This window comes from Vicia villosa, linkage group LG6 (assembly GCF_029867415.1).
Source record: "Vicia villosa cultivar HV-30 ecotype Madison, WI linkage group LG6, Vvil1.0, whole genome shotgun sequence".
NCBI lineage: Eukaryota > Viridiplantae > Streptophyta > Magnoliopsida > Fabales > Fabaceae > Vicia > Vicia villosa.
In genome coordinates this window covers 4,507,975-4,535,765 of record NC_081185.1, presented here as the reverse complement: position 1 = coordinate 4,535,765, position 27,791 = coordinate 4,507,975, and the positions used below count along the sequence as shown (strand labels likewise).

The following is a 27,791-nucleotide window of genomic DNA, read 5'->3' as shown; positions in this document are numbered from 1 at the left end:
GGTGCGCGCCGCGAAGGCGTACTTGTTTTATCGCATCGCGTCGCGTGCATAGGTTGGCACCGCGAACGTGTTTGTATGCTTCAGGTCGCGCCGCGAACTCTGGTTGCGCCGCGTGCTGTAGCGATAACTGTTTTCTTGTAAAAAGTTAAAGATGTGTAACTTTCAAACCGTAAGTCCGTTTTAGACGCCGTTTTGGACGTTGTTCCTTAAATTGAATGTTCTACCATATGAAATGAATAAAACAATAACAACTTGATTTTATTTTAAAAAGTATCATTTTCTTCAAATGTGGTTTATTCTGGTTTTGCATAGCTGATGAGGTGCAATGGTTGTTGTGTGCATAATTGAATATGTGCAATGATGTATGTTGTGATAATGTGGTTGCTTCTGTTAATTTTGCAAATGGGTGTTGTTCATGGTAAATATGGTTATCATGTGTTTGAGGAATGATGAGGTAAATACTCTGTCGTTGATGAGTTGCTTTGTTGTACTTGGTACACGATTGTGAGGGGTGTTATCGTTGTTGCACTGTATAATGAATGATTTACCTGTTATGATGTTGTGGGTGTAATTGGTGTTTGTTATACATATATTGTTGATGTAAAATATGTATTTTATTGTGGTTGAGAAATAGCATAACTGTGTATGGCTATTGATTATTGTGGTGGTTGATGATTATGACATTTGGTTGATTTATGTGGGTGATAAGCATGTTATGGTTGATACATGCATTCATAATCATTATGTGGCTGATCCTTGACGATGGTGGATCAGTGGTAGCTAATTCCCATTGTGTGGAATTAGTGAGTGGGTGTTGCCGTATCCTTGACGATGGTGGATCGGTGAGTTGGGTTATCCCAGATTTTGGTACCACATGCATATAGTTGCATTTGCATTAGGTTACTTGTGTTATTATAACATGAATGGAAGATTGTCCAATGTTATAATATGTGATGATTGTGTAATGGTTATGATTTGTTTGGATGAATTATGGTGTTGCCTCTTGGTAATGTATTCTATTTGTGTTGTGTGTTGATGAGTACTTCCTGACAATCTGAATATAACGAAATTGGATGAATAATGTGACTATGATGTGTTATTGTTTATGATTCGATAACATTTGTTAATTGTGAATGAGACTCACCCTTACTTTGATGATTTCAGATTGGCGAGTAGCGGCTTTTGGCTCGGTGAGGATTAGCTCATGAGTCAGTTTATTTGGTATAGCGTCGGTGTCATGCTCTGATATTGTAACACTGGGGCAACGTTAGTTTAGAGTTTATGATGATACTCTATTTTGTTGTTATTGGAGTAATTTTGTGAGATATTGCATAGATGATGTTATGCTTATCTGTTGATTGATGTTCCGCTGTATAGAAACATGATTTTGTTAAATGGATGATTTTCCCCTAAGTGAAGCATGACAATCGATTTATGATAATTTGTTTTAAATTGAATTGTGGCACCCTTGTTTTCATGTTTTACTCTGAATTATTTTATTAATTTCCGCGGGGTTTAGAAGGGTGTTACACATATCGTCACGAGGCATAAGCCTATATCACAATCAATTACCATTTATACGAGGTAATTCACGTCACCATAATATTTCATCTTCACTTAGTCACAAAATCATCCTCACAAATATATACAACATCACGTATTCACAAAATCGTCACAAATATACAATTCGCATATCATCAAGATCATTACAATTATCATCATGTTTCGGCACATCGGCACAATTACTCAATTTCACATATTAACACAGTCATCACAATTATCATCATAATCCACTACACTAACGACAATTAGCTAGGATTCATACCATAAGGTTAATCACATAACAGTGCACAATAATAATCATATTGACAATCACAACATTATTCGCAACAAAGGCATCCACACCGAAATCACAATTTTTGGTCAATTCTCAAAATAATCTCAATATGCCAATATATCAAGTAAATCAAATCGGCTTTCAATCATCAACTAAATCAATTAGAAAAAATGTTAATTATCAAAACAACATCATTGGCATAACAATATATTATTCTAAACTTGATATTCAACCAAAACACAATTACAGTCAATTTCTCAAAATACCGTAATTTATCGATAAACCGAATAATTGGTCCAAGTCCAAGTATATTCCAATCACATAGACTTATTGGAATCAATTCAACTAATAATTTAATTATCCAATTAATAATCAAACTATATTAATTTCAATTCAACTATTATATTTCTACTCCATTATTTTCCAATTCTACAACAAAACCCAATATTTCACTATCAATGATTTATCCACATCAAACACAACAATCTAATACACATAGATTATCAATTGCACACAACTTATCACATTTATATAATCACATTCCAACAAATCATCAAATACCCAAAATTGCAACATAGAAGAACATGGATATCAAAGTATAGAATCAAACCCACCATAACATACTATCATACAACCCTTTAGCATGAAAGAACCTCACCCTTACCTTGGTAAATATGGACTCTTTCACCATAGCTCTAAGCTTTTCTCCAAAAGAAATCCTTTCTAACATCATTTGGTGACCTACCTAAAAACCAGTTCGGGAATCAGCTTATCAGACAAACTTAAAACCCTAAAAATCAAAATCTCTCCGGTCAGAATTTACCTTTATGGGTCAGGAACGTTGTGTCCAAGAACCGCAGCGATCCAACGGTTGGATTGAGAGATACGTCCGTTTTGCTAAGGTGACTCTTTGCTGAAACATAGCTGCGAAAATGGGGTTTCTTCTAGCTTTTCTCTTCCACCATTGTTCTCTTCCCTTTTGTCTCTTTTCTCTTCTTCCTATCTTTTCCCCCAAATGAAAATAGTAACCTCTAAAACCTTAAACTTCTCTTACTATTTCACTTATGTCAATTGGGCTTAACCCACCAATCCATCCATTATGTTTCTATCACTTAGGCCCATTTAGTTATATGTCTCTAATAACTCAATTAAGTCAAACAACACAAACACTCACATAATTAAATACTTAAATAATTATTATATCACATAATAACTAAATAAATAATTAATTATTAAAAACACCAAATAATATAATTACTAATATAATTAATAAAAATATTAATAAAAATCGGGATGTTAGTAACTTTCGCTTTCATATTCTTTATTCCAATTATTTTCATCATTGTCTTCTAAACTTTCTATCTCTTTTTCTCCAATTTTGTCTTCCATTGTTGCATGCTTGATTTGTTCTTTCACAAGTTTAAATCCACAGTTTTTTATGATTTGAAAATAGAAAAAACATCAATATATAACACATAAACATTGACTTATTCATACTTTTTAACTATATAAACACTGGGCTATTACTAATAAATAAGACTTATAAGTAGGAGATGCATATGGTTAGGGAGAGATCTGCCCTTGTTAATCGGATTCAAGTAACAATATCAATATTGTTTTAGTGCATTACCACCACATCAATCTCCAAATTTATTTTGACAAAAAAGAAATTCAACTCATGTCATTAATCAAAAGGTGTTCAATATATGGAAGAAACATATCAAAAAAACTATGCCTAGTTCAAAAATTATCCGCCTTTATAAATCTCCAAATTTTAATTTACTAAAGATTATATCAATCATTTTGGTTACATATTATTCATCTAACGTAAACCTAACAACAATAAATATTAAATACAATTCTTTGTCGGATTTGTAATGAAATTTTGACAATCAAATTTATGTTTGAAAAATACAATGTCACTTAATCATTTGCACTTACTAAGTACAAATTTGAAATTTGAAATTCCCATGATTTGTATATTTTAAATTTTAAATTTCAAATGACTAAATTTTAAATCCAATGTTTTGTATATTTTAAATTTTAAATCCAATCGAATTTTTAAAAACAATCAAATTTATATTTGAAAAATACAATGTCATTTAATCATTTTAAAATTTGTACTTACTAATTTTTATTGTTTAATATTTATTTAATCCATTATTTTATGCATAAACAATCTATTAAATTATAGAATTCTCAGTTTATTAAATTATTATAAGTTAATATTTATTTACTTTAATTATGATATTAAGTTATAGAATTCTCAGTTTATTAAATTAATATAAGTTAATATTTATTTACTTTAATTATGATATATGATCTTTAAGCACCTAATTAATTAAAATGAATTTAATCTCTCTTTTTATTTGTTACTGTATTTTGTGTAACAATGATAAAAATATATTTTTATATCATGTGACAAAATTTATCTGTTATGTTAACATTATAAATTTGCTTATCATGTAACCAGTATATAATGTTTTATAATGTTAGAAATAAAATAAAAAACCACATTTTAATTATACAATCTCATATAGTACTTTTATTTTGAAAATAGCATATACAATCTATTTGATAGACACATTCATATTATGTGCATAGCATTTAAATATGTTGTCTTCATCATAATTGTTTTTAAACTTTCAAAAACAATTCCCACACATATTAGTTAGGTTGATACGTTGTAAAACAATTATCAACTCCTAGTTATTATATTAGACATATAAATGTTGGGTGTTATATTAATTAAATGTATGTGTAGAATAGTGTGCATTCATATGTGTAGATATTATCATTAAATTGATTTTAAAATAAGATGTTTAATTTGTGTGTTAAAATAAAACAACTCCTCCATTAAATCTTAAATATGAACTACATATTATCAATTCCCATCACTAGTTATCATATTAGACATATAAATGTTGAGTGTTATATTAATTAAATGTATGTGTAGAATAATGTGCATTCATATGTGTAGATATTATCATTAAATTGATTTTAATGATAATAATTGATGATATATACGACAATAGCTTGAAAAATCTAAAATGCTAAATTGATGTTAAATCTACATATTACTATCTTCGAGAGTTTCTAAAAAACAACAACAATAAAGTTGTTAGCTCTATCTTCTACATCTGCACCTATAACCTGAAACAAAATCAAAAGATCGAAATTCATACCATGATAAAACAAAACTTTATTCAAATTTATACTCAAAACTCTAAAGTTATACTTAAAATTCTCATCAATTAAAGCAAGATAATATACCTTATAAAATTCTCAACTCCATAATGAATTACACTATTCCTCCATAAGTTCATCCAATTGAGCTTTTGAGTAATGAGCACACTTGAATTCGTCAAAGTACTACATAATAATATAACATAGTATGTAATTTAGTTAAAACACTATGCCATTTTATGAGAAATATTAAAATAATTCCTAAGTTAGAAATCTATACCGTGGATGAAATCTCTATTCGATCCAAAAGAAGAGTTTCTTTCATAAACCTCAAGATGAAATAACCACAATTTATACCGTAACGCTGACTAGGACACTACATAAGGAAAGAAAATACAGATATACCTACACTCTTAACCATGCAATGTTGTTGGCTCTACTCTTTGGTACTTGAATATCTCTTTGTGATCGAAAAACTTGTAGAACGCTATAATAAAATATAAACGACTATTTAGAACAATCTCACATAGATAAATAAATATACACACAAATATTTAGAACAATCTAACTTACGTATCAATCATTCTCTTTAAATTTGGGTATGTTGTCCAATCATTGTCTAGCGAATCCATTTCTCTTACAGGATTAATCGCAACTAATAACCAGTGTCCACTGTAAGATTAAACAAATGTTAGATGGAAAGTTTGTACACAACGTCAAAAAACAAAAAATTATAATAGATGAAGTAAGGATGAAAATCTAACCCGTTGCCAGTATTATATGGTAAAAAGAACAACTTTTCTGTATCTTTGCTGGCCACAGATGAATCGAGTACATACGCTATGACATCATTTGGTTTTGTTTTGATTAACCCTGCGTTAATAGTGTTGGGAGCTAAGAAAGCGAATCTTTCTTCCAATCCACGCGGGCGCATCACTTTGTCATACAGAAACCTTAAATAAAAACATCATTAACATTAGACTATATTAATTGAAATGAGTAAATAAATTGTTCATTTAATTAACAAAGTTGATCGGAGTATACTTGATGTATATATCGATAACACCAAATTACTCTATATTCTAAAAAATACACATTCATTATAATGATTGGAATCGTTAAAAAATTATAATATTATAGTTATATATTATAAAAATTACTTGTCTTCTCACGAAATACATAGATGCAATCGAATATCTTCAAATTATATTTTTTAAATTATAAAAAATCATCCATGTGAATCTAGAAACCAATATTTATTTTTTAAAATTTACAAAGCAATAATATTCTAATAATTTCAACTATGTTAGGAAGAAAGATACCTTAGGATCGAAGATGTTGATGTTTTTCTTTTCGGAGCAACTTCTAAAAACGTAGAACATGTAGTACAATAAAGAACATTAGACCTTTCATGATGTTCAACTTTTAGCAAATGTTCACTTTCGCTTTCATATTCTTTATTCCAATGATTTTCATCATTGTCATCTAAACTTTTTATCTCTTTCTCTCCAATTTTGTCTTCCATTATTGCATGCTTGATTTTTTCTTTCACAAGTTTAAATCCACAATTTTTTATGATTTGAAAATAGAAAAAACATCAATATATAACACATAAACATTGACTAATTCATAAGTAGGAGATGCGTTAGGAAGAGATCTGCCCTTGTTAATCGGATTCAAGTAACAATATCAATATTGTTTTAGTGCATTACCACCACATCAATATTGAATTGGATTTTGTCTCCTTACAAATCTCCAATTTTTTTGACAAAAAGAAATTCAATTCATATCATTAATCAAACGATGTTCAATACAAGGAAAAAACATATGAAAGAAACTACGCCTAGTCTAAAAATCGGCCGCCTTTATAAATTTTCAAATTTTAATTTACTAAAGATTATATCAATCATTTTGGTTACATATTATTCATCTAACGGAAACCTAACAACAATAAATATTAAATAAATTTCTTTGTTGGATTTGTAATGAAATTTTAACAATCAAATTTATGTTTAAAAAATACAATGTCATTTAATCATTTGCACTTACTAAGTACAAATTTTAAATTTTAAATTCCCATGCTTTGTATATTTTAAATTTTAAATTTCAAATGACTAAATGACTAAATTTTAAATCCAATGTTTTGTATATTTTAAATTTTAAATCAAATCGAATTTTAAATAACAATCAAATTTATGTTTGAAAAATACAATGTCACTTAATCATTTTAAAATTTGTACTTACTAATTTTTATTGTTTACTATTTATTTAATAAATCATTTTATGCATAAACAATCTATTAAATTATAGAATTCTCAGTTTATTAAATTATTATTAGTTAATATTTATTTACTTTAATTATGATATATGATTTTTAAGCACCTAATTAATTAAAAAGAATTTTAGTCTCTCTTTTTATTTGTTACTGTATTTTGTGTAACAATGATAAAAATATGTTTTTGTACATAAATGATTAGTAAATAAATTATTATGGTATTTTAATAAAGAATATATTCTCATGATTTATTTTCGCACAAACTACCGAATTTACACTATTTTTTAAATAGATTAGTGTTTCAACAAACTTAAATTTAATAATAACTTCTAAGGAGATAAATTTAAGTAAATTTTATTAAATTATAAAAATGTATTTTAAACAAAAATAATTGTGGTTGTCCTTATTACATTTTTTGATTCTATTTTAACTAATTTAAAAAATAGTGAATTTTGTTAGTAATAATCAATAATATAAATAAAATCCACTCTAATTATTATGAATTAAAACTATAGGACTTGTAACCTTATCTTAAATTTATTAGTTTTTTTTTTTTTTGAACAATGAGAATTGTATTAAAAGGAACTAGTAGGAGTGCTTAATTCAAATATAAAAGGATGGGGAAATCAGTACATTTTGATGATCTATATATGTTCTAATAATGAATATCATTTAACACAAACATGTTATTCACATAGCATCGAAATTATGTTCAATTACACAATTTAAAATCATAAGCTTTAATTAATTTGATCATTTTAGTGATTAACAAGTTTCTAACTCAAATAATCTCATATTAAAATTTACACCTTTCCACTTTAAAATTAAATAATAGATTAAAATTCATAATCAAAATTCAATTGTGAAACTTAATATAATAAATTTTTATGAATTTGACCACTTTGATTATATAATCTCATATAGTACTTTTATTTTGAAAATAGCATATAAATCTATTTGAACGACACATTCATATTATGTGTATAGCATTTAAATATGTTGTCTTCATCATAATTGTTTTTAAACTTTCAAAAACAATTCCCACACATATTAGTTAGGTTGATTTAGTGAAATTTGTTACCCATCTTCTTTTGTTCTCAACTTGTGTTCTTAAAAAGGAGATTTGTCTTTTCTTTTGTATTTGGAAGATCGGAAATAGAAAATAAGTGTCTTTAAAAATGGTGTCAGATCAATGGATCTTTTTAATTGTCATTGTGTTGTATTATTTAAAAGTTTTACTTCTTAAATTATCGTTAGATTTTATAAATATTCATTCAGATTCTTACAAATATTTGATTGGTTATGGAGAATTAATCGAAATCATGAACATAACATGAACTACACTATATACTTAAGAAAAAACGATGATTGTCATTGAAAGAAATATAAGAGTATATTTATATATGAAAATTTCTTTACCCACCTCCCTATGGGGTCACCCCCAGCGAAAAACTAAATCTACCCCTGTTTCGGAGATGAATCTCCGAAGTTTTTTTTTTTTTTTGATTTTTTTCTGACTTCGGAAATGCATCTCCGAAAACACCAAAAAATTGGTGTTTTCGGAGATGCATTTCCGAAGTAAAAAAAAATTCAAAATCCGTTCATATTTTTGGAAGTTCATTTCCGAAACTGTTGCTGCATATACAAATTTCCCTCCTTCACTATTTCATCATTTTTCTCCAAAACTTCTCTAAACCCTCTCTAAAACCCAATCAATCTCCATCAATTTTTCTAAAATCAAGTTTCAAAACTGTTGATCACGTTAAAGGGAGCATAGAAAGCTACGATTTCAGGTAAACATCTCTCATTTCATCCCCTATTTCACTACATTGATTCAACAAATTTATGTTGAAAACTGATATGGTTCGGAAGTTCATTTCCGAAATATATGTTACCTAATATATTTCGGAAATGAACTTCCGAAATATGCCCTGGCAGTTAAAAAAAACAGTTTTGGCCAATTTTGCTAATTTTTGCATTTGTTAGGTATGGTGCATCCGGACAACATTGTGCAAGACGATGGAGTATTAAATCCGGAAATTGTCAACGTTAATAACGATCTGGTTATTGACGTTACTCCCATGATTAACGTGGTCGATGTTCGACAACATTTTACAAATGATCGGAGTTTCGGTAGTCGAGAACAATTGATTGATTGGGTTCGGAAGGAAGCTAACAAACATGGATTTGGAATTGTTATTTTAAGGTCGGACAACGGAAATAGTAGGCGGAAAGCTTTCGTTGTTTTGAATTGCGAACGGGGTGGTAGATATGTACAATCAAACCGGGTGCTAAAACACGAGGACACGGGATCGAGAAAGTGCGGGTGTCCGTTTAAGTTGCGTGCCACTCGGAGGGTTGATGATTTGTGGCGGTTAACCGTAATTTGTGGAATGCATAATCATGCCTTGGATGTCAAGTTACACGGGCATCCAATGGCGTGTCGTTTGTCCCGCGAAGAGAGAAATGTGATATCGGACCTAACGATAGTCAAAGTGGCGCCTCGCAACATACATGCCGATTTGAAGCGTCAGAAACCGAATAGCGTTTCAAATATCAAGCAAGTTTACAATGAACGGCACAATCTCAAGGTTTTGAATATGGGCCCTCGGTCGGAAATGCAACAACTTTTGAAACTTCTAGGCGATAACAATTATGTTTCAAGCTTCCGAACCTCCGAGGACAAAGTTACCGTGCGTGATATTTTTTGGACTCATCCCGAAAGTATCAAATTGTTCAACACATTTCCAACCGTTCTAGTCATGGATTCGACGTACAAGACAAACAAGTATAGGTTTCCTCTTCTAGAGATCGTCGGTGTGACCTCGACGGACAAGACTTATTCGGTGGGGTTTGCTTTTTTGGAGTGTGAAAAAGAAGAAAACTTTACGTGGGCCTTGGGAATTTGCAAGTCTTTGTTAGTTGATCAAGAGGTTATGCCAAACGTCATTGTCACCGATCGAGACAATTCTTTGATGAATGCGGTCGATACCGTCTTCCCGACATCTACCGCTTTACTTTGCCGGTATCACATAACTTGCAATGTGAGAAGCAAGTTGAAACCCGCGGTTGGGACAAAAGATAGGCCGGATGAAAATGGTAAAGTTGTCAAAGTCGGTGTTGTGGTTGATAGGATAATGGCGGCATGGAGGGAAATTTTAGATGCATACTCCGAAGAGGTGTATACCGAGAAATTGGTACACTTTAGGTCTTTGTGTGGTTCCATTAAGACTTTTTGTCATTACGTCGAATCCACCATTCTTGACAAAGTTAGAGAAAAATTCGTGTGCGCTTGGACAAATCGGGTTAGACATCTTGGTTGCACCACGACTAACCGTGTTGAATCCGCACATGCGGTCTTCAAGAGGTGGTTGGGTGATAGCAAGGGAGATTTGTGTCGGGGATGGGACACCGTGAACCAAATGCTTGAAAATCAACACAATGAAATTCAAACATCGTTCGGTCGGAGCAAGACGGTTATGGAACACCGGTATAAGGGCCAAATTCTATTCTCCCAATTGATTTACAACATATCTCGAACGGGTTTGAATTTTTTGTTTCATGAAGTTAAGCGGTCGGAGACCACGGGGACGGATAGTTCATTATGTGGGTGCACCAGTAGAACTACATACGGCTTTCCGTGTGCTTGTATACTTGCAAAAAAGAAAAATTTAAGTTCACCCATACGCATGGATGAGGTAGCCGACCATTGGAAGAAACTTCGTTTTGATGATTTTGACCCGCCGAAAGAAAATGACTCCAAAATCACCATCTCCGACGAGTTGGAAGTGATAATGGAGAATTTTGCTAAAGCGGACGACACAACAAAAATGCACATAAAAGAACAATTGCGAAAGATCGCGTTTCCGGAGACCACCGATTTGAAACTGCCATCTCAACCGGTTAAAACGAAAGGTGCACCGAAAAAGTCCAAAATTACACAAGATGACACGTCAACAAAACGATCTACTTCCTACTTTGAACATGTTGATGCATCGTTTTTGGAAATTCATGAGACACCGAAGTCCACGTGTAGTGGTAACAAAGGAGCCCGTATTTCGAAGCCACCTCGCACACCGCCGATCAAAAAATCACCGATTGTCTACATTGATGAGATGCCACTTTTTATGCACAAATATATCGATAACATCGTTGATGTTGGAGGCGACGCCAATTGTGGATATCGGGCCGTTGCGGGTTTGCTCGGTAAAGGGGAAAATAATCACACTTTAGTCCGACGGGAACTCATTGCGGAGTTGACTTCGTATCGGGACATCTACGGCCGACTATATGAAAATCAAGAAAAGTTTGCAAAAATTCATGATGCACTTGTTCCATCACTTACCGGTATCGCTCCGATTTCGAAGTGGATGTCATTCCCCGAGATGGGTCATCTAATAGCAAGTGCATATGATATGGTGTGCGTCGATTTGACGAGGTTTGGACAAAGTGAGACTTTCTTTCCACTTCATAGTCGGCCGCCGTTTGATGCGTCGGGCCGCATCATATGCATCGGGTATCTACGATCACGGCACTTCGTTCAAGTGTTTTTGAAACCGGGTTGTCCTATACCGGCTACTTCTTGTCAATGGACGGCACATCGTTCAAATGAGGCGGAGACTTGGCCGGATTTGTTCGTTTCGAGAATGGCGGAGTTTGAAGAAATGATGAGCAAAGAGCGCGAGCAAAATAGAGAGTGGTCGAAGAACGTGCCTATTTTGGACTTAGGATCCACCGATTGGTTCGGTGAATTTTAGTTCGTTCCGGATCGTTTTTTGTTTGTAACGATCATTTTTTGTATGTATTGTTGTTTATCATGTAAAATCGGACCGATTCAATACATATATAATATAACTATGTTTTATGTCATCTTTGTCTAATTTATGTTTAATGTCAATTTCATTTGTTCAATTTACATAACACACTAAGCAATCAACATAAAGTAAAATTTAAGTCTGTTTCTGCATAATTCGGAAATGAACTTCCGAAATATACATGTCTGGAGCCTATTTTCGGAAGTTCATTTCCGAAATGTCCCCTGAGGCAGGATAAGGTTTGTTGGGCCATCAATGCTCCAATAAGTCTATAAATACTACACACTCTTCTTCATCCTCTTCACACCACAAAACACAAATGACACAAACCTACCCCCACCTAGCATTCGTCTACTTTGAAACCGGCTACCCGATGTCGTTCCAATTTCGCTTCTCGCGCGACACGCCGTTTGCGGAATTGATACCGTCGCTCAACACGCTTTTGCGCTATCCCGAGAATCGAAAGGTTGTCAAGCTCGAGTACCGCTCGTCATTGCTTAACGACGAGGGAGGCATTAAGTTCACACCTTTTGAGATCAAGAACGAAGAAGATTTATCGGTTATGTGGACAACGTTCGACCGATTTTCTTTGAAAGGCCCGATCGAGTTGGACGCCAAACTTCAAAGATCGGCGGACGACGTTATCAAAATGTTGACTCATCCCCACCTACCCGTGTTCAACAATATGTAACTTTAATTTTCTGTAATATTATCGTTGTAATCTTCACCCGATTAAATAAAGCGAATCGTTGTTGTTTTTCATTTTTCTTCTGTCCAGACATAAATTCGGAGGTTCATTTCCGAATTCCATCATGGGGGGTGAGTTCGGAGATGAACTTCCGAAACACCACATTTTCTGAAAATGTAACTTTATTTCGGAGATGCATCTCCGAAATCAATATTTTATATTAAAAAAAACACGTTTTCGGAAGTTCATTTCCGAAAACACATTTTTTTCAAAAAAAAGTACCTTTTCGGAAATGAACTTCCGAAACAAGGGGTAGTGTTGTAAATTCACCAGGGGTGAGCAAGAAGGTTAGGAGGTGGGTGAAGAAATTCTCTTTATATATAGATATGAACATAATATTTGGTTTTTAAGAAACACATAAGTCCAATTAAATATCTATAAATTTTATTTTTTGAAATAACATAAATTCAAAATCTTGAAATTAAAATTTTCTTTTAAGGTCTGTTTGATAAAAATAGTGGTTGACTGATAAGCTAACTTATAGCTCATAGTTTATGACTGATGACTGATGGTTTATAACTTATAACGGATGGTTGAGACTGATAGCTTATAAGCTAATTGAAGTGTTTGGTAAAATTAGCGGTTCAATTAACTTATAAATGTAAAACGACATAAAAGATATTTAATATATAATTATTTTATTTTAAATTAAAATAAATTAAAAGGGTTAAAAATGTATATTAATTAAAATAATAAGGATAAAAAATGAAGAAAAAATAATAAGCTATAAGACATAAGTTAAAATGCTATTTAAATAGCGTATGGAAAATAAGAATAAACTATAAACTCATGATGAAAAGACCGTTACCAAACGAGTTTAAATTATCATATGAGCTTATAAGAACTTATAAGACATAAGCTATAAACTCAAAAACATGTCTTACCAAACAGAACCTAAATATAAAAAAAAAAAAAAAGTCTAATAGCATCTATTATTCGGAAGAAAGATACATAAGGATCAAATATAGTAGAAGTTCTTAGTTTTCTTTTCCCGGCATCATGTAAATACGTAGGACATTTAGTACAAGGAATATTACACATTTTATGTGGTCCTGACAATACATATTTTTTCAATTATTTTCTCTATTCGTTATTTTAATAATTTCATTGTCATCTAACTTTTATATCTTGTTCTCTCCTATTTTGTTATTCACCATTATCATCATTGATATGATCCTTCACAGGTTAGAATCCACAACTGATCACATAGAAAATAAAAAAGAAGATTTATAAAGAAATTTTCTTAAGATAACTTAAATATCATTCTTTTCGGAGACATGTCAATTAGCATAAACAAAAAGAAAATTTCTTTAGCCACCTCCCTATGGGGGTCACCCCCAGCGAAAATACCAAAATACCCCTGCTTCGGAAGTTCATTTCCGAAAGCGTTTTTTTTTGGAAAAATTGACTTATTTCGGAAGTTCATTTCCGAAAACATTATTTCGGAAGTGAACTTCCGAAATATTGCGATTTCTGCAGATTTATCAAAACACTCCCCCTCCCCCAATCATTTACCCTAAATCAAAACAAAAAGTGGCAAAGGCGAAAATTTGTGCAAACAGAATTCCAAAGCTGCATCAAGGCTCCAATCACACTGCTAAACAACATTCAAAAGCCCTCAATCCTAACACTTTGTAAGTTTTGAAATTTTTAGATCTATTATTGAAATGCATGTTATTTAGGGTTTTAATTGCATAAATGATATATGGTTAGGTTGTTAGTAGTATTTAGGTTGTTTAGAAGCATTTTGATTTGGTTTGAAGTTTGGTTTAGGGGTCTGCCATGGAAGTTGCAGAAAAGTCCATCGCAGGGGTGTTTCGGAAGTTCATTTCCGAAAACACCTCCCTCCCAGTATTCGGAAATGAACTTCCGAATTGTATCAAAAGTTCAAATTTTTTTGTTTTTTATTTTGTCTCGCATATTAATCGATTTCAACTGTTTACAGGAACATGTCAGACAACCAACAAGCACGCAGGACTGCGTCTTCTAAAGAGGGCGCTAAGGGAAGAAAGGGTTCTTCAAAGAAGGAGGTGAAGGAGGTGAGGGGAAGGAGGTGAAGGAGAAGAAGAAGCTTTTGACTGGTTCTGCTTCTCGTCCCCTGGGAGTCCATGGCTCGGACGCGCAGGCTCAGCCTTCAGGCGTGATCAACGCTGATGGTTCTGATACTGAGTGGGATGAAGATTGGTATAATTATCTTCATTCGGAGGAGTTCGCTCGTCGAGAAGAATAACGTGTTTTTATTTTGTTTGATGTGTATTTTGTAACGCTCGTCGGGCAGAATAACATGTTTTTGTTTTGTTTGACGTGTTTTGTTTTGTTTTGTTCGGATTTCGGATTGTATCGCACAGTGTTTTTGTATTGGATTTATCATGTTAATAAAAATACGTACTACTGTAAGTAACAAATGACGGAGGAGGTGTAACCGGGGTCGGAACATATGACGGAGGAGGTGGATGTTCGGAAGAAGAAGAACCGGAGGTACGTCCACCGCGAGACAAAGGAGCCAATTATTGTAAGCTATAGTTTATCATTATCATCTGGGGACGTCATTTCTAAAAAATCAAGATTAAAAATAATAAGATTTTTTTCCCAATTTTTTGTAATGACGTCCCCTGATGATAATGATAAATTATAGCTTACACTGATTGGCTCCTTTGTCTCGCGGTGGACGTACCTCCGGTTCTTCTTCCTCCGGACATCCACCTCCTCCGTCATATGTTCCGGCCCCGGTCACACCTCCTCCGTCATTTGTTACTTACAGTAGTACACCTTTTGAAATTTGGAAGCCTTTTTTTCTCCCCACCACTCTCTCATCCCCACCTACCCGTGTTCAACAATATGTAACTTTAATTTTATGTAATATTATCGTTGTAATATTCACCCGATTAAATAAAGCGAATTGTTGTTGTTTTTCATTTTATTCTGTCCAGACATATTTTCGGAGGTTCATTTCCGAATTCTCCAAGGGGGGTGCGTTCGGAAATGAACTTCCGAAACACCACATTTTCTGAAAATGTAACTTTATTTCGGAGATGCATCTTCGAAATCAATATTTTATATTAAAAAACACACGTTTTCGGAGATACATTTCCGAAAACACCTTTTTTAAGAAAATAAGTACAGTTTTGGAAATGAACTTCCGAAACAAGGGGTATTGTGGTAAATTCACCAGGGGTTAGCAAGAAGGTTAGGAGGTGGGTGAAGAAAAATTCAACAAAAATATGAATTTGTGAATATACTATACAATAATAGTTATGTATACAAAATTGTATTCCATTATTGTACAACTTTTGAATGGCCTGTTCATAACTCCATGAATAACAAGTTGGAATACAGAAATGGCCACATAGAAAATGAAAAAGAAGATCCATAAAGAAATTTTCCAGGGCTAACTTAAATATCTTTCTTCTTGGAGACATGTCAATTAGCAGAGGAAACGATATTAATAATTTGTGAATATATTTTACAATGATCGTCGAGTATAAAAGATTCTTAACAAAAGATTCTTAACAAACTTTATCGTCTGTGATCCCAATATTTTGTTCCATTTGAGTAGAACCTTTGTATGGGAGTTCATGACTCCAAAAAAACACCAAGAGCCGATACAAAATAGTTTCTTCCAAACAAAATCCCCAATATTCGGTTCCATTTTTGTAGAACCTTTGTATGGGTGTTCATGTCTCCAAGAAAACATGAAGAGCCAAAACAAAAAAGTTTCTTCCAAAAAGAATATTGTTGAACTGTAAACATTCAAATACACAAACAAATATTTAATTGGTTATGAGAAAAAAATAATTACCATGAACATAAACATGAACTAGACCATATTCTAAAAAATATACATTTATTATAATGATTGGAATTGTTAAAAAAAAATTATAGCTATATATTATAAATGTTAGTTGTCTTCTCAAGAGTCACATAGATGCAATAAAATATCTTCAAATATATATTTTTTAATTAGAAAAAATCATCCTCGTAAAATCTAGAAATCCATATTTTCTTTAAATTTACAAACAAATAATAGTCTAATAGTGTCAACTATGTTAGGAAGAAAGATACCTTAGGATCAAAGATGTGTGAAATTCTTGATTTTCCTTTCTGAAAAATTTCTAAGAACGTAGAACATGTAGTACAATAAAGAACATTAAACATTTCATATTGTTCAACCATTATGAAATATTCACTTTCATATTCATCATTCCATTGATTTTCATCATTGTCATCTAAACATTCTATCTCTTTCTCTCCAAATTTGTCATCCATTATTGTATGCTTAATTTGTTCTTCACAAGTTTAATTCCACAGTTTTTTTATGAATTGAAAATAGGAAAAACATCAATATATAACACATAAACATTGACTAATTCATAAGTAGGAGATGCGTTAGGAAGAGATCTGCCCTTGTTAATCGGATTCAACTAACCATATCAATATTGTTTTAGTGCATTACCACCACATCAATATTGAATTTGATTTTGTCTCCTTACAATTCTCCAAATTTTAATTTACTAAGAACTAGTATTTAGACCCGTGCGAAGCACGGGTTAAATATTTTTTAAATAAAAAAATTGATTTTAAAAACACATATAATTTACAAATTTTACTTATAATTAGATTACTATTATATAGATAAAATGTTATTGTTATTAATAATATACATAAAAAAGTTTACTTAACTAATTTTTTTTAAATTATAAAATAATCTCGGCATTTTTAATTTATTAAAAATTTGTGTAAGTTTTAAAAAAAATTAACTCGTTAAATAGTTGTATCGACAATTGATTTTTCCCACTTATAAAAATATTTGCAAATAATTCCCGTTTATAAAAATAATTGTATCATCAGTTGACTTTTTCCTGTTTATAAAAATATATATAACTTATTACATTTTATAATAATAATTGTATCAACAATAAACTTTTTTATGTTTATAAAAATATTTATAAGTTATTCTCATTTATATAATTGAATTAATAAATTAATATTTTAAATGTCTCCATAAAATTAAATATGAGTTTTATCAATTAAATAATAATTAAAATTATATTTTAAATCTTTAAATTTAAAATATCAACTAATTTAATTAGTAAATTTAAACAATCCTTATTGTATTAAAATGAAATTAATTCAATTCTCAACTACTAAAATCCTCATAAAATGGCTAGTAATTTATACTAAATTTTTAAATTTGGAAACCCCTTAAATTAATAATGCATATTTATCCATAATTAGCATAAATAAGGACTATGTTGGAATTTAAAAATAATATTATTTTTTTTAAAAAAGTTGGAATCTTATATTGTAAACTAAATTAATGACCACAAAACATATTTTTCTTTTCAAAAATCTTAAAATAAAATACAATATAATTATTATTTTGCACACCTTTATTTTGTCTCCAAATGAAAATAAATTTTAAAGAGTATAACAGAAGTTTAGGATAAGGGACCCGTTAAAGGTCAAATTAGGCAAATATATGCTTTTATCATATTGTCTTTTCCAGTCTCAGTACAAACTTGGGGGTGGAAGGTTTGAATACCTATTAGTTGTGTTGTACCTGTAAATTTTATATAGTTGGCCAATTATGAATCTAAACTCTGATTATACAATGGAGGAACAACCACATGTATATCATTACTCTAGGAAAAACACAGAAATATATTAAAGCATATGACGCAAAGACATTAAAAAAAAGTGAAAAATATATTCCACACATATATTTACACTCAAGCTTATCAAACAACTTCTTTGTCATAAAGAATCATATCAAAATGCATCTTCTTATTTGTTACCCAATTATGGTGAACTTCTAGGCGACTTTCCACAATTTTTTCGTCGTAAATGCCTTTTACACACTAAAAGGGTCTTGCTATTTGAAAGTATCAAAAATATGCCAAGCATAAAACAAATATTAGAATATTGAAACGAAATTCATAAATCTGCAAACCAATACTATGTATATAAACGAAATTCATTGGAGAGACGAAATCATAACAAAAATAATACAACAGAATAAAAAAAAACGTAACGAATTTGTGGATATGAAAATCAAACAAAGAGAATTTAAAATATGAAATCAAAGAACAACAACCATAAAAAGTGTTGAAAAAAATAGGAGATATGTATCATGGTTTGTGGAGTTGTAGTTGGATATATTTATAGGCCGGAATTCAGAAAGGTTTTCGTAGAACATGAAGGCGAAATTGAATGCAAATATTTGCATCTGTGCCGAAATTGAAGGGTCCATGAATTGTATACAAAATTTAAATTGTTGGGTTTACCAACCTATAAGTAGACCAATGAGAGTTAATGACATCAGATTTGAATGGGTAAAGGAGAAAAATGAATAGTAAAATATTTTACGTATGAAGAGGAAACGAGATAGTTCAGATTCCAAAACATGAATAATGATACAAATAAATATAAGTAAATAAAATTTTAAAAAAATAAAATGTAAAAATAAAAAGGTAATATAAGTTACTATAAATAGAATTGGGAAAACTGTGAGAATGCATGAGGGAGTGACACTTGACAAACTTGCCAAAATATTCCTTTTGCTTTATTATATTAAATGATTATATCAATCATTTTGGTTACATACTATTCATCTAATGAAAACCTAACAACAATAAATATTAAATACAATTCTTTGTTGGATTTGTAATGAAATTTTAACAATCAAATGTATGTATCAAACTAAATTCTTTGTTGCATTTATATATCAAACTAAATTTTGAATCCAATACTATATACAATTTTCAATTGACAAACAAACATTACTATTACGAAAAATATTATTCTTACACCAATTCTTACACCTACACTGTATGTACGGACAATACTTTTCATGTACGGACGACACTGTTCATGTACGGACGAATACTATTCATATACGGTGCGGATACTATTCATGTACGAACATTTATTTTTAATACCTGGACGTGCATTAACCAACTTCATTACTTTAGTAACCAAATTTTTACACAGCATTAACCAAGTTTGATGACTGCTAAAAATTATTTTTAATACCTGAATGTTGCATTAACCAACTTTATTACTGCATTAACCAAATTTTTACACTGCATTAACCAAGTTTGGTGACGGCTAAAAATTATTTTTAATACCTGGATGTTGCATTAACCAACTTCAGTACTGCATTAACCAATTATTTACACTGGATTAACCAAATACGGTAAACAGTGTTTGGTGTAAGTATTTGGTGTAATAAATGGTGTAAGAATAACATTACTCTTACTGTATTAACTAAATTTTTACACAGCATTAACCAAGTTTGATGACTGTTAAAAATTATTTTTAATACTGAATGTTGCATTAACCAACTTTATTACTGCATTAACCAAATTTTTACACTGCATTAACCAAGTTTGGTGTCTGCTAAATTTTTTTTTTAATACCTGGATATTGCATTAACCAACTTCAGTACTACATTAACCAATTTTTTACACTAGATTAATCAAATACAATAAACAATGTTTAGTGTAAGTATTTGGCATAATAAATGATATAAGAATAGCATTACTCTTACTATTAAAATACACATGCACATTTAGTTGCTATTATCATACACGTCACATCACAATGTTTCGTATATTTTAAAATTTGTACTTACTAACTTTTATTGTTTAATATTTATTTAATAAATCATTTTATGCATACACAATCTATTAAATTATAGAATTTTCAGTTTATTAAATTATGTAAGTTAATATATTTATTTACTTTAATTATGATATTTGATCTTTGAGTCCCTAATTAATTAAAAAGAATTTTGGTTTCTCTTTTTATTTGTTACTGTATTTTGTATAACAATAATAAAAATATGGTTTTTACATAAATGATTAGTAAATAAATTATTATGGTATTTTAATAAATAATATATTCTTATAATTTAGTTTTTCGTACAAACTACTAATAATTTACACTGTTTTTTTAAAATTGTCATTTAAAATACATTCTTAAGGTGATGGGTTCAATAACCAATATCGTCATTGTCATTTAGTCATTTCAAAATAAATTATAATTTATTTCGATATTTAAAATTCAAAATAATCACTTTCTCCTTTATTCTAATTTAAATTTCGAGTTAGCGATTCTATTTTTTTACTTGATTTCAAAACTAATTGAACAATCAACGCAATTAATTCAAAATTATTGTCTTTTATGTCCCAAATATTATTACTATTCACTCTTTTTATCTATTAGGAATTATTGGGAATGATTAATCTATCTAATAGAAATTATTAAAAGTTCAATCGTAAAATGGGCAACATTTTATTTATTTTAATTAGTTTCAATTGATTTCTTTTCGTTTATATTATATGTCATAATTTTTTAGAGTGGATTCTCTCCTTTAAAATTGTCTATTTTGTTGAGAAACAAGTGTGGAGTTGAATGAAGAAATAGTGTGAGTTCAAAGTTTCACATTGTTTAAAAAAATGGAGGTTATGCCTTTATAGATGAGATGATCCATACACTTATCACCTTAAAGTTTTTGGTGAAAATGTGGTGTCTCTCTCATTTGTTTGAGTGAGTCTTTGATCTTTAAATCAATGTTTGACCAAATGTGAATATTTCCCCCTCATGATGACCCATCATACTTTCCTCTCCTTCTCTGAATTTCAGCCACTTGATTAATCCATTTTGTATAAATAATCCTACCTTTTAAGAGTATGATAACATATAAGTAATTCAAAAGAACACCACACTATCTCTCATACAAGTTTTAGCGGAAAATTACTTCTTCACCACTATTCTTCACCACCGATTTCTTCTTCATATTTCTGCTAGGGTCTTCATCTAAAAAATTGTTGCAGCCATATCTTCCATGTTGCCAAAATATTCACTCATATCTTTTAATTTATTATTATATGTTTTATGAAAACTTTCATTTGGCATGGTTTTGTTATTAATATTTCATCATATAATTTGTCTCATATGACTACTGGTAATACAATATATTGATTGAGCATTCATTTGTGTGTTCATGTTTAGTGACTTTTGAAATATTTTGTATCAAAATGTGTTTTTCCCATTTTAACTTTTTTTCCTAAAATTGTAGGATTATTTATACAAAATGCAAGAAGATTGGAAGTCAAAAGTAAGCATGGTTTTTGATAGCCTGAATGATACTTGAAAATTTTGGATTGATTATGGTGGGAGAGTTGAGTTTGGAGTGAGAAAACAATACATACATAAGAGTAGAGACGGTTCAACTACTTCTTGCAGGTTTGTTTGTTGCAAAGAAGGTTTACAAAAATGAGATTATAAGACAATCAAGCCAAGAGATGAGACTAGAACTAACTGTCAAGCAAGGATAGGACTTAAAAGCATGGGTGATGTTTGGATAGTGCGTGATTTTGTGGAGAAACAATCATATTTTCCGCTTGAAAGAAACAACACATATGTTGTCATCTCAACAACAAGTTTCAGAAATTCAATGTCAAAAAATTGAATTAGCAGATGATGCTGGTCTTCAACAAAAGAATTCATTTGATTTAATGAGTAAGGAAGTGAGCGATAGAACCAACTTGGGATTTACAGGTCTTGTGATGTGAGATAGAGTGATATACTTTATTTTATTTTTTTGGTTTATCACCACCGGTTTAGTCCGGTTCGGGGTTCAGTTCTGGCATCAAGTGGTTCCAGCCCCCTCCCGATCACAGTTACGGAGGATCGAACTGTGGTTCTCCCTACCAAGTCTAACGCGAATCACCACTAGACTAACTAACGATAGGTCTGGGTGATATACTTTAGTGTTTAACGCATATATGAAAATATTCTCCGCCTTTAAATCATATGAAGCCTTTTTGGTTTCATCATCGATCCAATCTTTTGGGTGTTTAACAACATTGTCGACTTCATTTTAGGGATAAAAGGCTCATCGGTAATTGCTACCCGTAGATTATTGTCAACTGACATTAAGTGAATATACATGTTTTTCTTCCAATAAGCATAATTTGCGCCTTAAAAAGTGATGCTCTATTATAAGCTCCCTTGGGATCATCGTCATCGATATTCATAAATGTTTGAGTCGCTTAGACCTGATCAAAAAACTAACTTTGAGGTCAATTGTTAGGTGAGAATATGGACAATAATCAGTCTAGATAGGGGATAAATACACCTCCCAAGTTAAAAATTGTTTTTATTAAAGTTTCAAAAACAAAGGTTATTTTGCTTAGCATAAGCAAATTTAGCATAAAATAGAATATGTTTATTTATTAGAATTTCGCGAATGCACTTAAGTATTTTACAGCACAATCAAGTTGGACTATTGAATTAACCAAATGAATAAACTAATTATATTGAATAATTGAACAATCACATGAGAAATGTTATTGCACAATTCACAACACCAGTAAGGTTCTACAACGCTAGTTTTCAGCTTAATCGACACTAAGACAAAGTTGAATTACCAATTCAAACAAAACCTATAAATTAAGGAATATATTTCTACCAACAGAAAATCCTATCAACATACAATTCTAGAAAGCACTAAAAACACCCTAATCATGCAATCAACTACAAAATTAAATGAGAGAGAGAGAGAGAGTAAAATAGGATTTATAATGGTTTAGTACATCTGTCTTGGCCTTTATGTTTAATCTATCCTCCAATGGTTTCTCTTTGTAAATTTGTTAGTATTCCAATATGATTTTTAACAATTTACAAGAGGTCATACAATCACTAGTCCAAAATAAATGCTGAAAAATAAAATTTCTTCTTTTTAGATCTTGACTTGTACATAGCTCCACGAACTGAACACTATGTGAAATCTTTACTTGAATTAGCTTCTTGAATCTTCCAGTTCCAACAACTTGCTCCTAAGTCTCCGTTTGTGACTATCTTTACTAGAATCCACCAGTATCTTGAATGTTAGTTTGTCTGAAGATTGAAACGAACTCATACAATGTTTGTAGCCTTCCAAACAACAGGACCATGGTTAACCTGGAGAGAAGAATCTCATTCTTTTTCAATTGAGTTGCCAGAAAACATTTCACAACAACACACACTCTTGCAAGTCTTTTATCTTAAACAAATCTTCAAAGACACATAAAATTCCAAATTAATCTCCTCAATCAATGACGAATCTTCAAAGATAAGATTTCAGATCCATGCAACAATGGAGAAAGAATGAGATAGAAGATGAAATGAATTGTTTGCAAGTTTCCAAGAAAATATTTAAAACTCTTTTTAAAATGAAAGAACGAGTGGTTTATGAGTTTTCGAATCATTAATGGGACTGTATGTTTTCTAACACTGTGGATGATTTTGATAGAGAAATGATTTATATGTGTTGAAGATGATGCAGAAAAATGAGTGAATAATCATCATGTTTGGTTTGAGTCATGAACATTTGGTGATTTAAGTCAAGTGGAGAAGTAATGTGAAACAATATCTTCACTTAAAGAGAAACCTATTTTACTATGATTTGAGTTAAGCACGTGTTGTGATTCGAGTCATGAACAAGTTATGATTCAAATAAAACTTGACAGGGGATAAAGGAAGTCTCATAATTTGACTCATGTTCAAACTATGATTCAACTCTGAAATTCTGGTAAGACAGAACCCAGATGTCATATACGATGTCGTGACATCTGGTCTGTCATCAGCTTGGCTGAGGCAGTACATACAGATCCCTCAATTATTTATTACATCTCACATCCAGAAGTCTGGAAGTGTTGGGATCCCATATCAGTTCAGTTACCATTAACAATAAACTGCTTAGGAGAGATTCTGTGTTAGCACAGTCATTAAATCACACACTGATGTCATGCACGATGTTATGACATCCAGACTGAACTTACAAATAAACAATCCAGAAACATAAACAACACAACAGAATTGTTAACCCAGTTCGGTTCAATCAACCTACTCTGGGGGCATACCAAGCCATGGATGAAGTCCACTATTAGCAGTATCAATTCAGAGCTAAACTCCCAGTTTACAACTCTTCACTTAATCACTACCCAATGACCCCTCTACCTAGGTTCTCCCTAGATATGGAATATCTCCATTCCACTCCCAATCATAGCAATGATGTCTAGCAGTCAACAACTCAGCCACTGCATCAACAGCTTAATCACCAACAACTTAAATATACATGATGAAGTAGTTCCAAGAACATAATCTTCACTCATTGCTTCACAGCTTCTGAGTGAATAAAGTAAACCTCTTACCTACAGGCTTCGAGGCACAAATCAGTGACCTTCCCACAACCTGGAGGTTCACCTACACACCAAACCCTAATGACTACATTATGATCGTTCGTTTTTACAAGGCTACAAAGATTCCTATATATAACCTGATCCTAGTTGGACTTGGGCTTAAAATCGCAGCACTCCATGCTGTTACAAATCAGCAGATTTCTTCTGCTATAAACAAGGCCTTTTGATCATAAGTTACCTAATTTATCTCCTAAATTAGTAACTGCTGAAACTTCAATGCTTAGATTTGATTCTTCAATATTCTGACTTGAATCTTTGACCTTTAAGACTGCGCCACATAGGATTACATAATATCCACATAGAATATTCTGTATCTTTTAAAACCAAAACTGAATCTTCCTTCCTCAGTTCTGCAGGCGCGATGTCATGGTTAATGTCATGACATTCCTTGTAACATCTTGTTTTAGTACCTATTTTTGTTCTTTTAATATTCGCAAGAGTACAATACATTACATTCAGCTGCTATTATGTTTTAGCCAAGCATGGATGCCAATAAGACAATAATACAGAACAGAGCATTAACAATGCATTAACAATCTCCCCCTTTGTCTTATTGTGGCTAAAACTAAACATAAATAAAAATACAAATTAACTTTACAAATTTACTCCAAGAGCAGCTGCTTCATCTTTCAGGATACCTGGGATGAACCACATCATAACATCTTCAGTCTGCTTCTACTTCTGTCTTCAAATCTTCCTTTGTTTCTTTTGACAGTAGCAAAATCAGCGTCAGCCTCTCTCCCCCTTTTTAGCCATAATATGACAAAGATGTATCCAATGTCATAATATGCAATGGAAGAACCAGTAACTCCCCCTGCACATGAGGAAGAAGATACGAGAACCAATTCTTACCACTGTAGTTCTTCAAGAACTAGCCCTTGTAACTCAGAACACAAATCACAATTGTGTTCATAACTCAGATCACAAATCACAACTAAAACATCTCCCTTCTCAAAGACTGAACAAGAGGATGCATGTTCATTGTTATTTCTGTAACACCTTTGGTGGAGATCCATGATTTCCCCACCCTGTGTTATTCTGAACAGATTTTGGTAGAGGAACCCATCGCAATACCAAATCTGGACGCACCCAACACAAACACACACGAAACACATCTTTAAGAGATTTGACATCTGAAGCCTGCTACGAAGATGCTAATTTATAGCCATTGGAGAATCATAGGAAGTAACGATAGTCTTTGGTCTTGTTCAACGGTCAAACTATTAATTAGGAAACAGTTCTAAAAGCAATTACTCTTTCCAAAGCAGTTTTTCCTTGTTTGACACTGCAGAACCAATGTCTTTAACTATGTCATGACATCCTGTCAGACATTGTCCCTCTTTCACCCCTCAAGCACATAGCTTAAGATTCTTTAAGAGACTTTGACAAAGCATCCTATGAATCACGTAATAGACCTCCTACTCCTTTACTGACTCACTAGACATAGACTTCTGTTGTTCTGTTCACCTTGAGACTGTATACTGCAACTGTGAAGAGCCTTCCAACACTTGTTGACATGCAACCACTTTTCATAAGAAACTTCCTCTAACTGAGTTGAAGAAAAACTCCTGCTGACTTGGTCCACCTTCATTATGATGATAGAGAATAAAGACCAAGATAATTTTCTAGAATTATATCTTGAACTAAGAAGACACTCCCCCTATTTGAGATAATTTGTGCTTCATACAGGAAAACTTGTAATGATGAATGGAAAATATAAGACGCATCTTCATATCTTCAAGAGCGCACCCTCTGCCCAACTAACTAGCTGACACACTTCACTATTACAAAGTAACTCCTTTACAAAAGATACTCACATCAGAATTTAGATGTTATAACATCTTATATAACATTAAGATACAGTTGAACAGTTCAGTACATTCAACTAACTCCACTTCTCTTTCTTCAACAGATTCAAGTCTACCACCTTATCTCCACCTGAAATAATCAACAAATAACCCTTTGACACTTGATGCTTCCATAGAAAGGTTGCCACAGACTCAACATAAAGAACTGCCACTTCTTCCACTTGTTGATCATAACCCTACCAAGTTGCACTCTGATCATGGTCTGCCAAGATAATTTGAAATCCTCCTTGATATGATGTTTCTCATAATGATTAACATACTCTCCAATTAGAATTAGAAGAATCCTTTTTATCCACACCTATGTTGATCATCTCACCAAACTTCTGTCTTCATAGTCATACTCACTACTGAAGTCTTCATCATGAAAGTAAACACGAATTGCCAGAACATGTTACCATCACCAAGATCAGAATCTGCTCATTCTAATCCACATTAAGTTAGAACGATCACTTCAGACTTAATGTTGCTTCTTCATCCTTCACATGCTAGATTCTAGATAATTTTCCAAACCAACAAGATATAGTGATGTTGTGACATCACGCAAGACATTAGTTTATCAGACTTGAAATCTCATCAATATCTCTGAGTGTTCCACCACCTACACTGATTGATGTCTTGTCATACTTCATACTCCCCCTGAGAATTACAACATAAGGATGTTTTGAATAATTGTCCTTAACCTGAAGCATTCTTCATTTGGAACTGCCACACTTTCCAAATTTGGAATCCTTAGTTTGCTTGCTACACAAGATCCAGACTGCCACTTCATGTACCTTGAAATAGAAGAAACTTCTAAATAGCTCTTGAACATCTCT

General features: G+C 31.7%; 1 protein-coding gene across 3 annotated transcripts; it reads right to left on the bottom strand.

The window, feature by feature from the left end:
• Positions 1-4,759: 4,759 nt before the first annotated feature.
• LOC131611147 (uncharacterized) lies at positions 4,760-6,129 on the bottom strand. 3 transcript variants are annotated; one of them, XM_058883250.1, is made up of 6 exons: positions 6,068-6,129; positions 5,788-5,976; positions 5,597-5,695; positions 5,433-5,510; positions 5,111-5,209; positions 4,760-4,990 (listed from the first exon to the last, which is right to left on the bottom strand). In XM_058883250.1, exons 2-6 carry the CDS (start codon positions 5,955-5,957, stop codon positions 4,984-4,986), a joined length of 453 nt encoding a protein of 150 aa, XP_058739233.1. In that variant the 5' UTR covers positions 5,958-5,976; positions 6,068-6,129; the 3' UTR covers positions 4,760-4,983. The 3 variants fall into 3 exon arrangements, 1 of the variants encoding a protein (XP_058739233.1); XR_009286770.1 differs by lacking the exon at positions 6,068-6,129 and having other exon boundaries at positions 5,304-5,510; positions 5,788-6,056; XR_009286771.1 differs by lacking the exon at positions 6,068-6,129 and having other exon boundaries at positions 5,429-5,510; positions 5,788-6,056.
• Positions 6,130-27,791: the final 21,662 nt, after the last annotated feature.

Excerpts from the sequence above, each read along its gene's own strand:
- LOC131611147 (XM_058883250.1), bottom strand. The coding sequence starts at position 5,957 with ATGCGCCCGCGTGGATTGGAAGAAAGATTCGCTTTCTTAGCTCCCAAC. Across the intron at positions 5,511-5,596 it reads TTAAAGAGAATGATTGATAC|CGTTCTACAAGTTTTTCGAT; the intron begins GTAAGTTAGATT and ends ATTTTATTATAG. Across the intron at positions 5,210-5,432 it reads AACATTGCATGGTTAAGAGT|TACTTTGACGAATTCAAGTG; the intron begins GTAGGTATATCT and ends ATTATTATGTAG.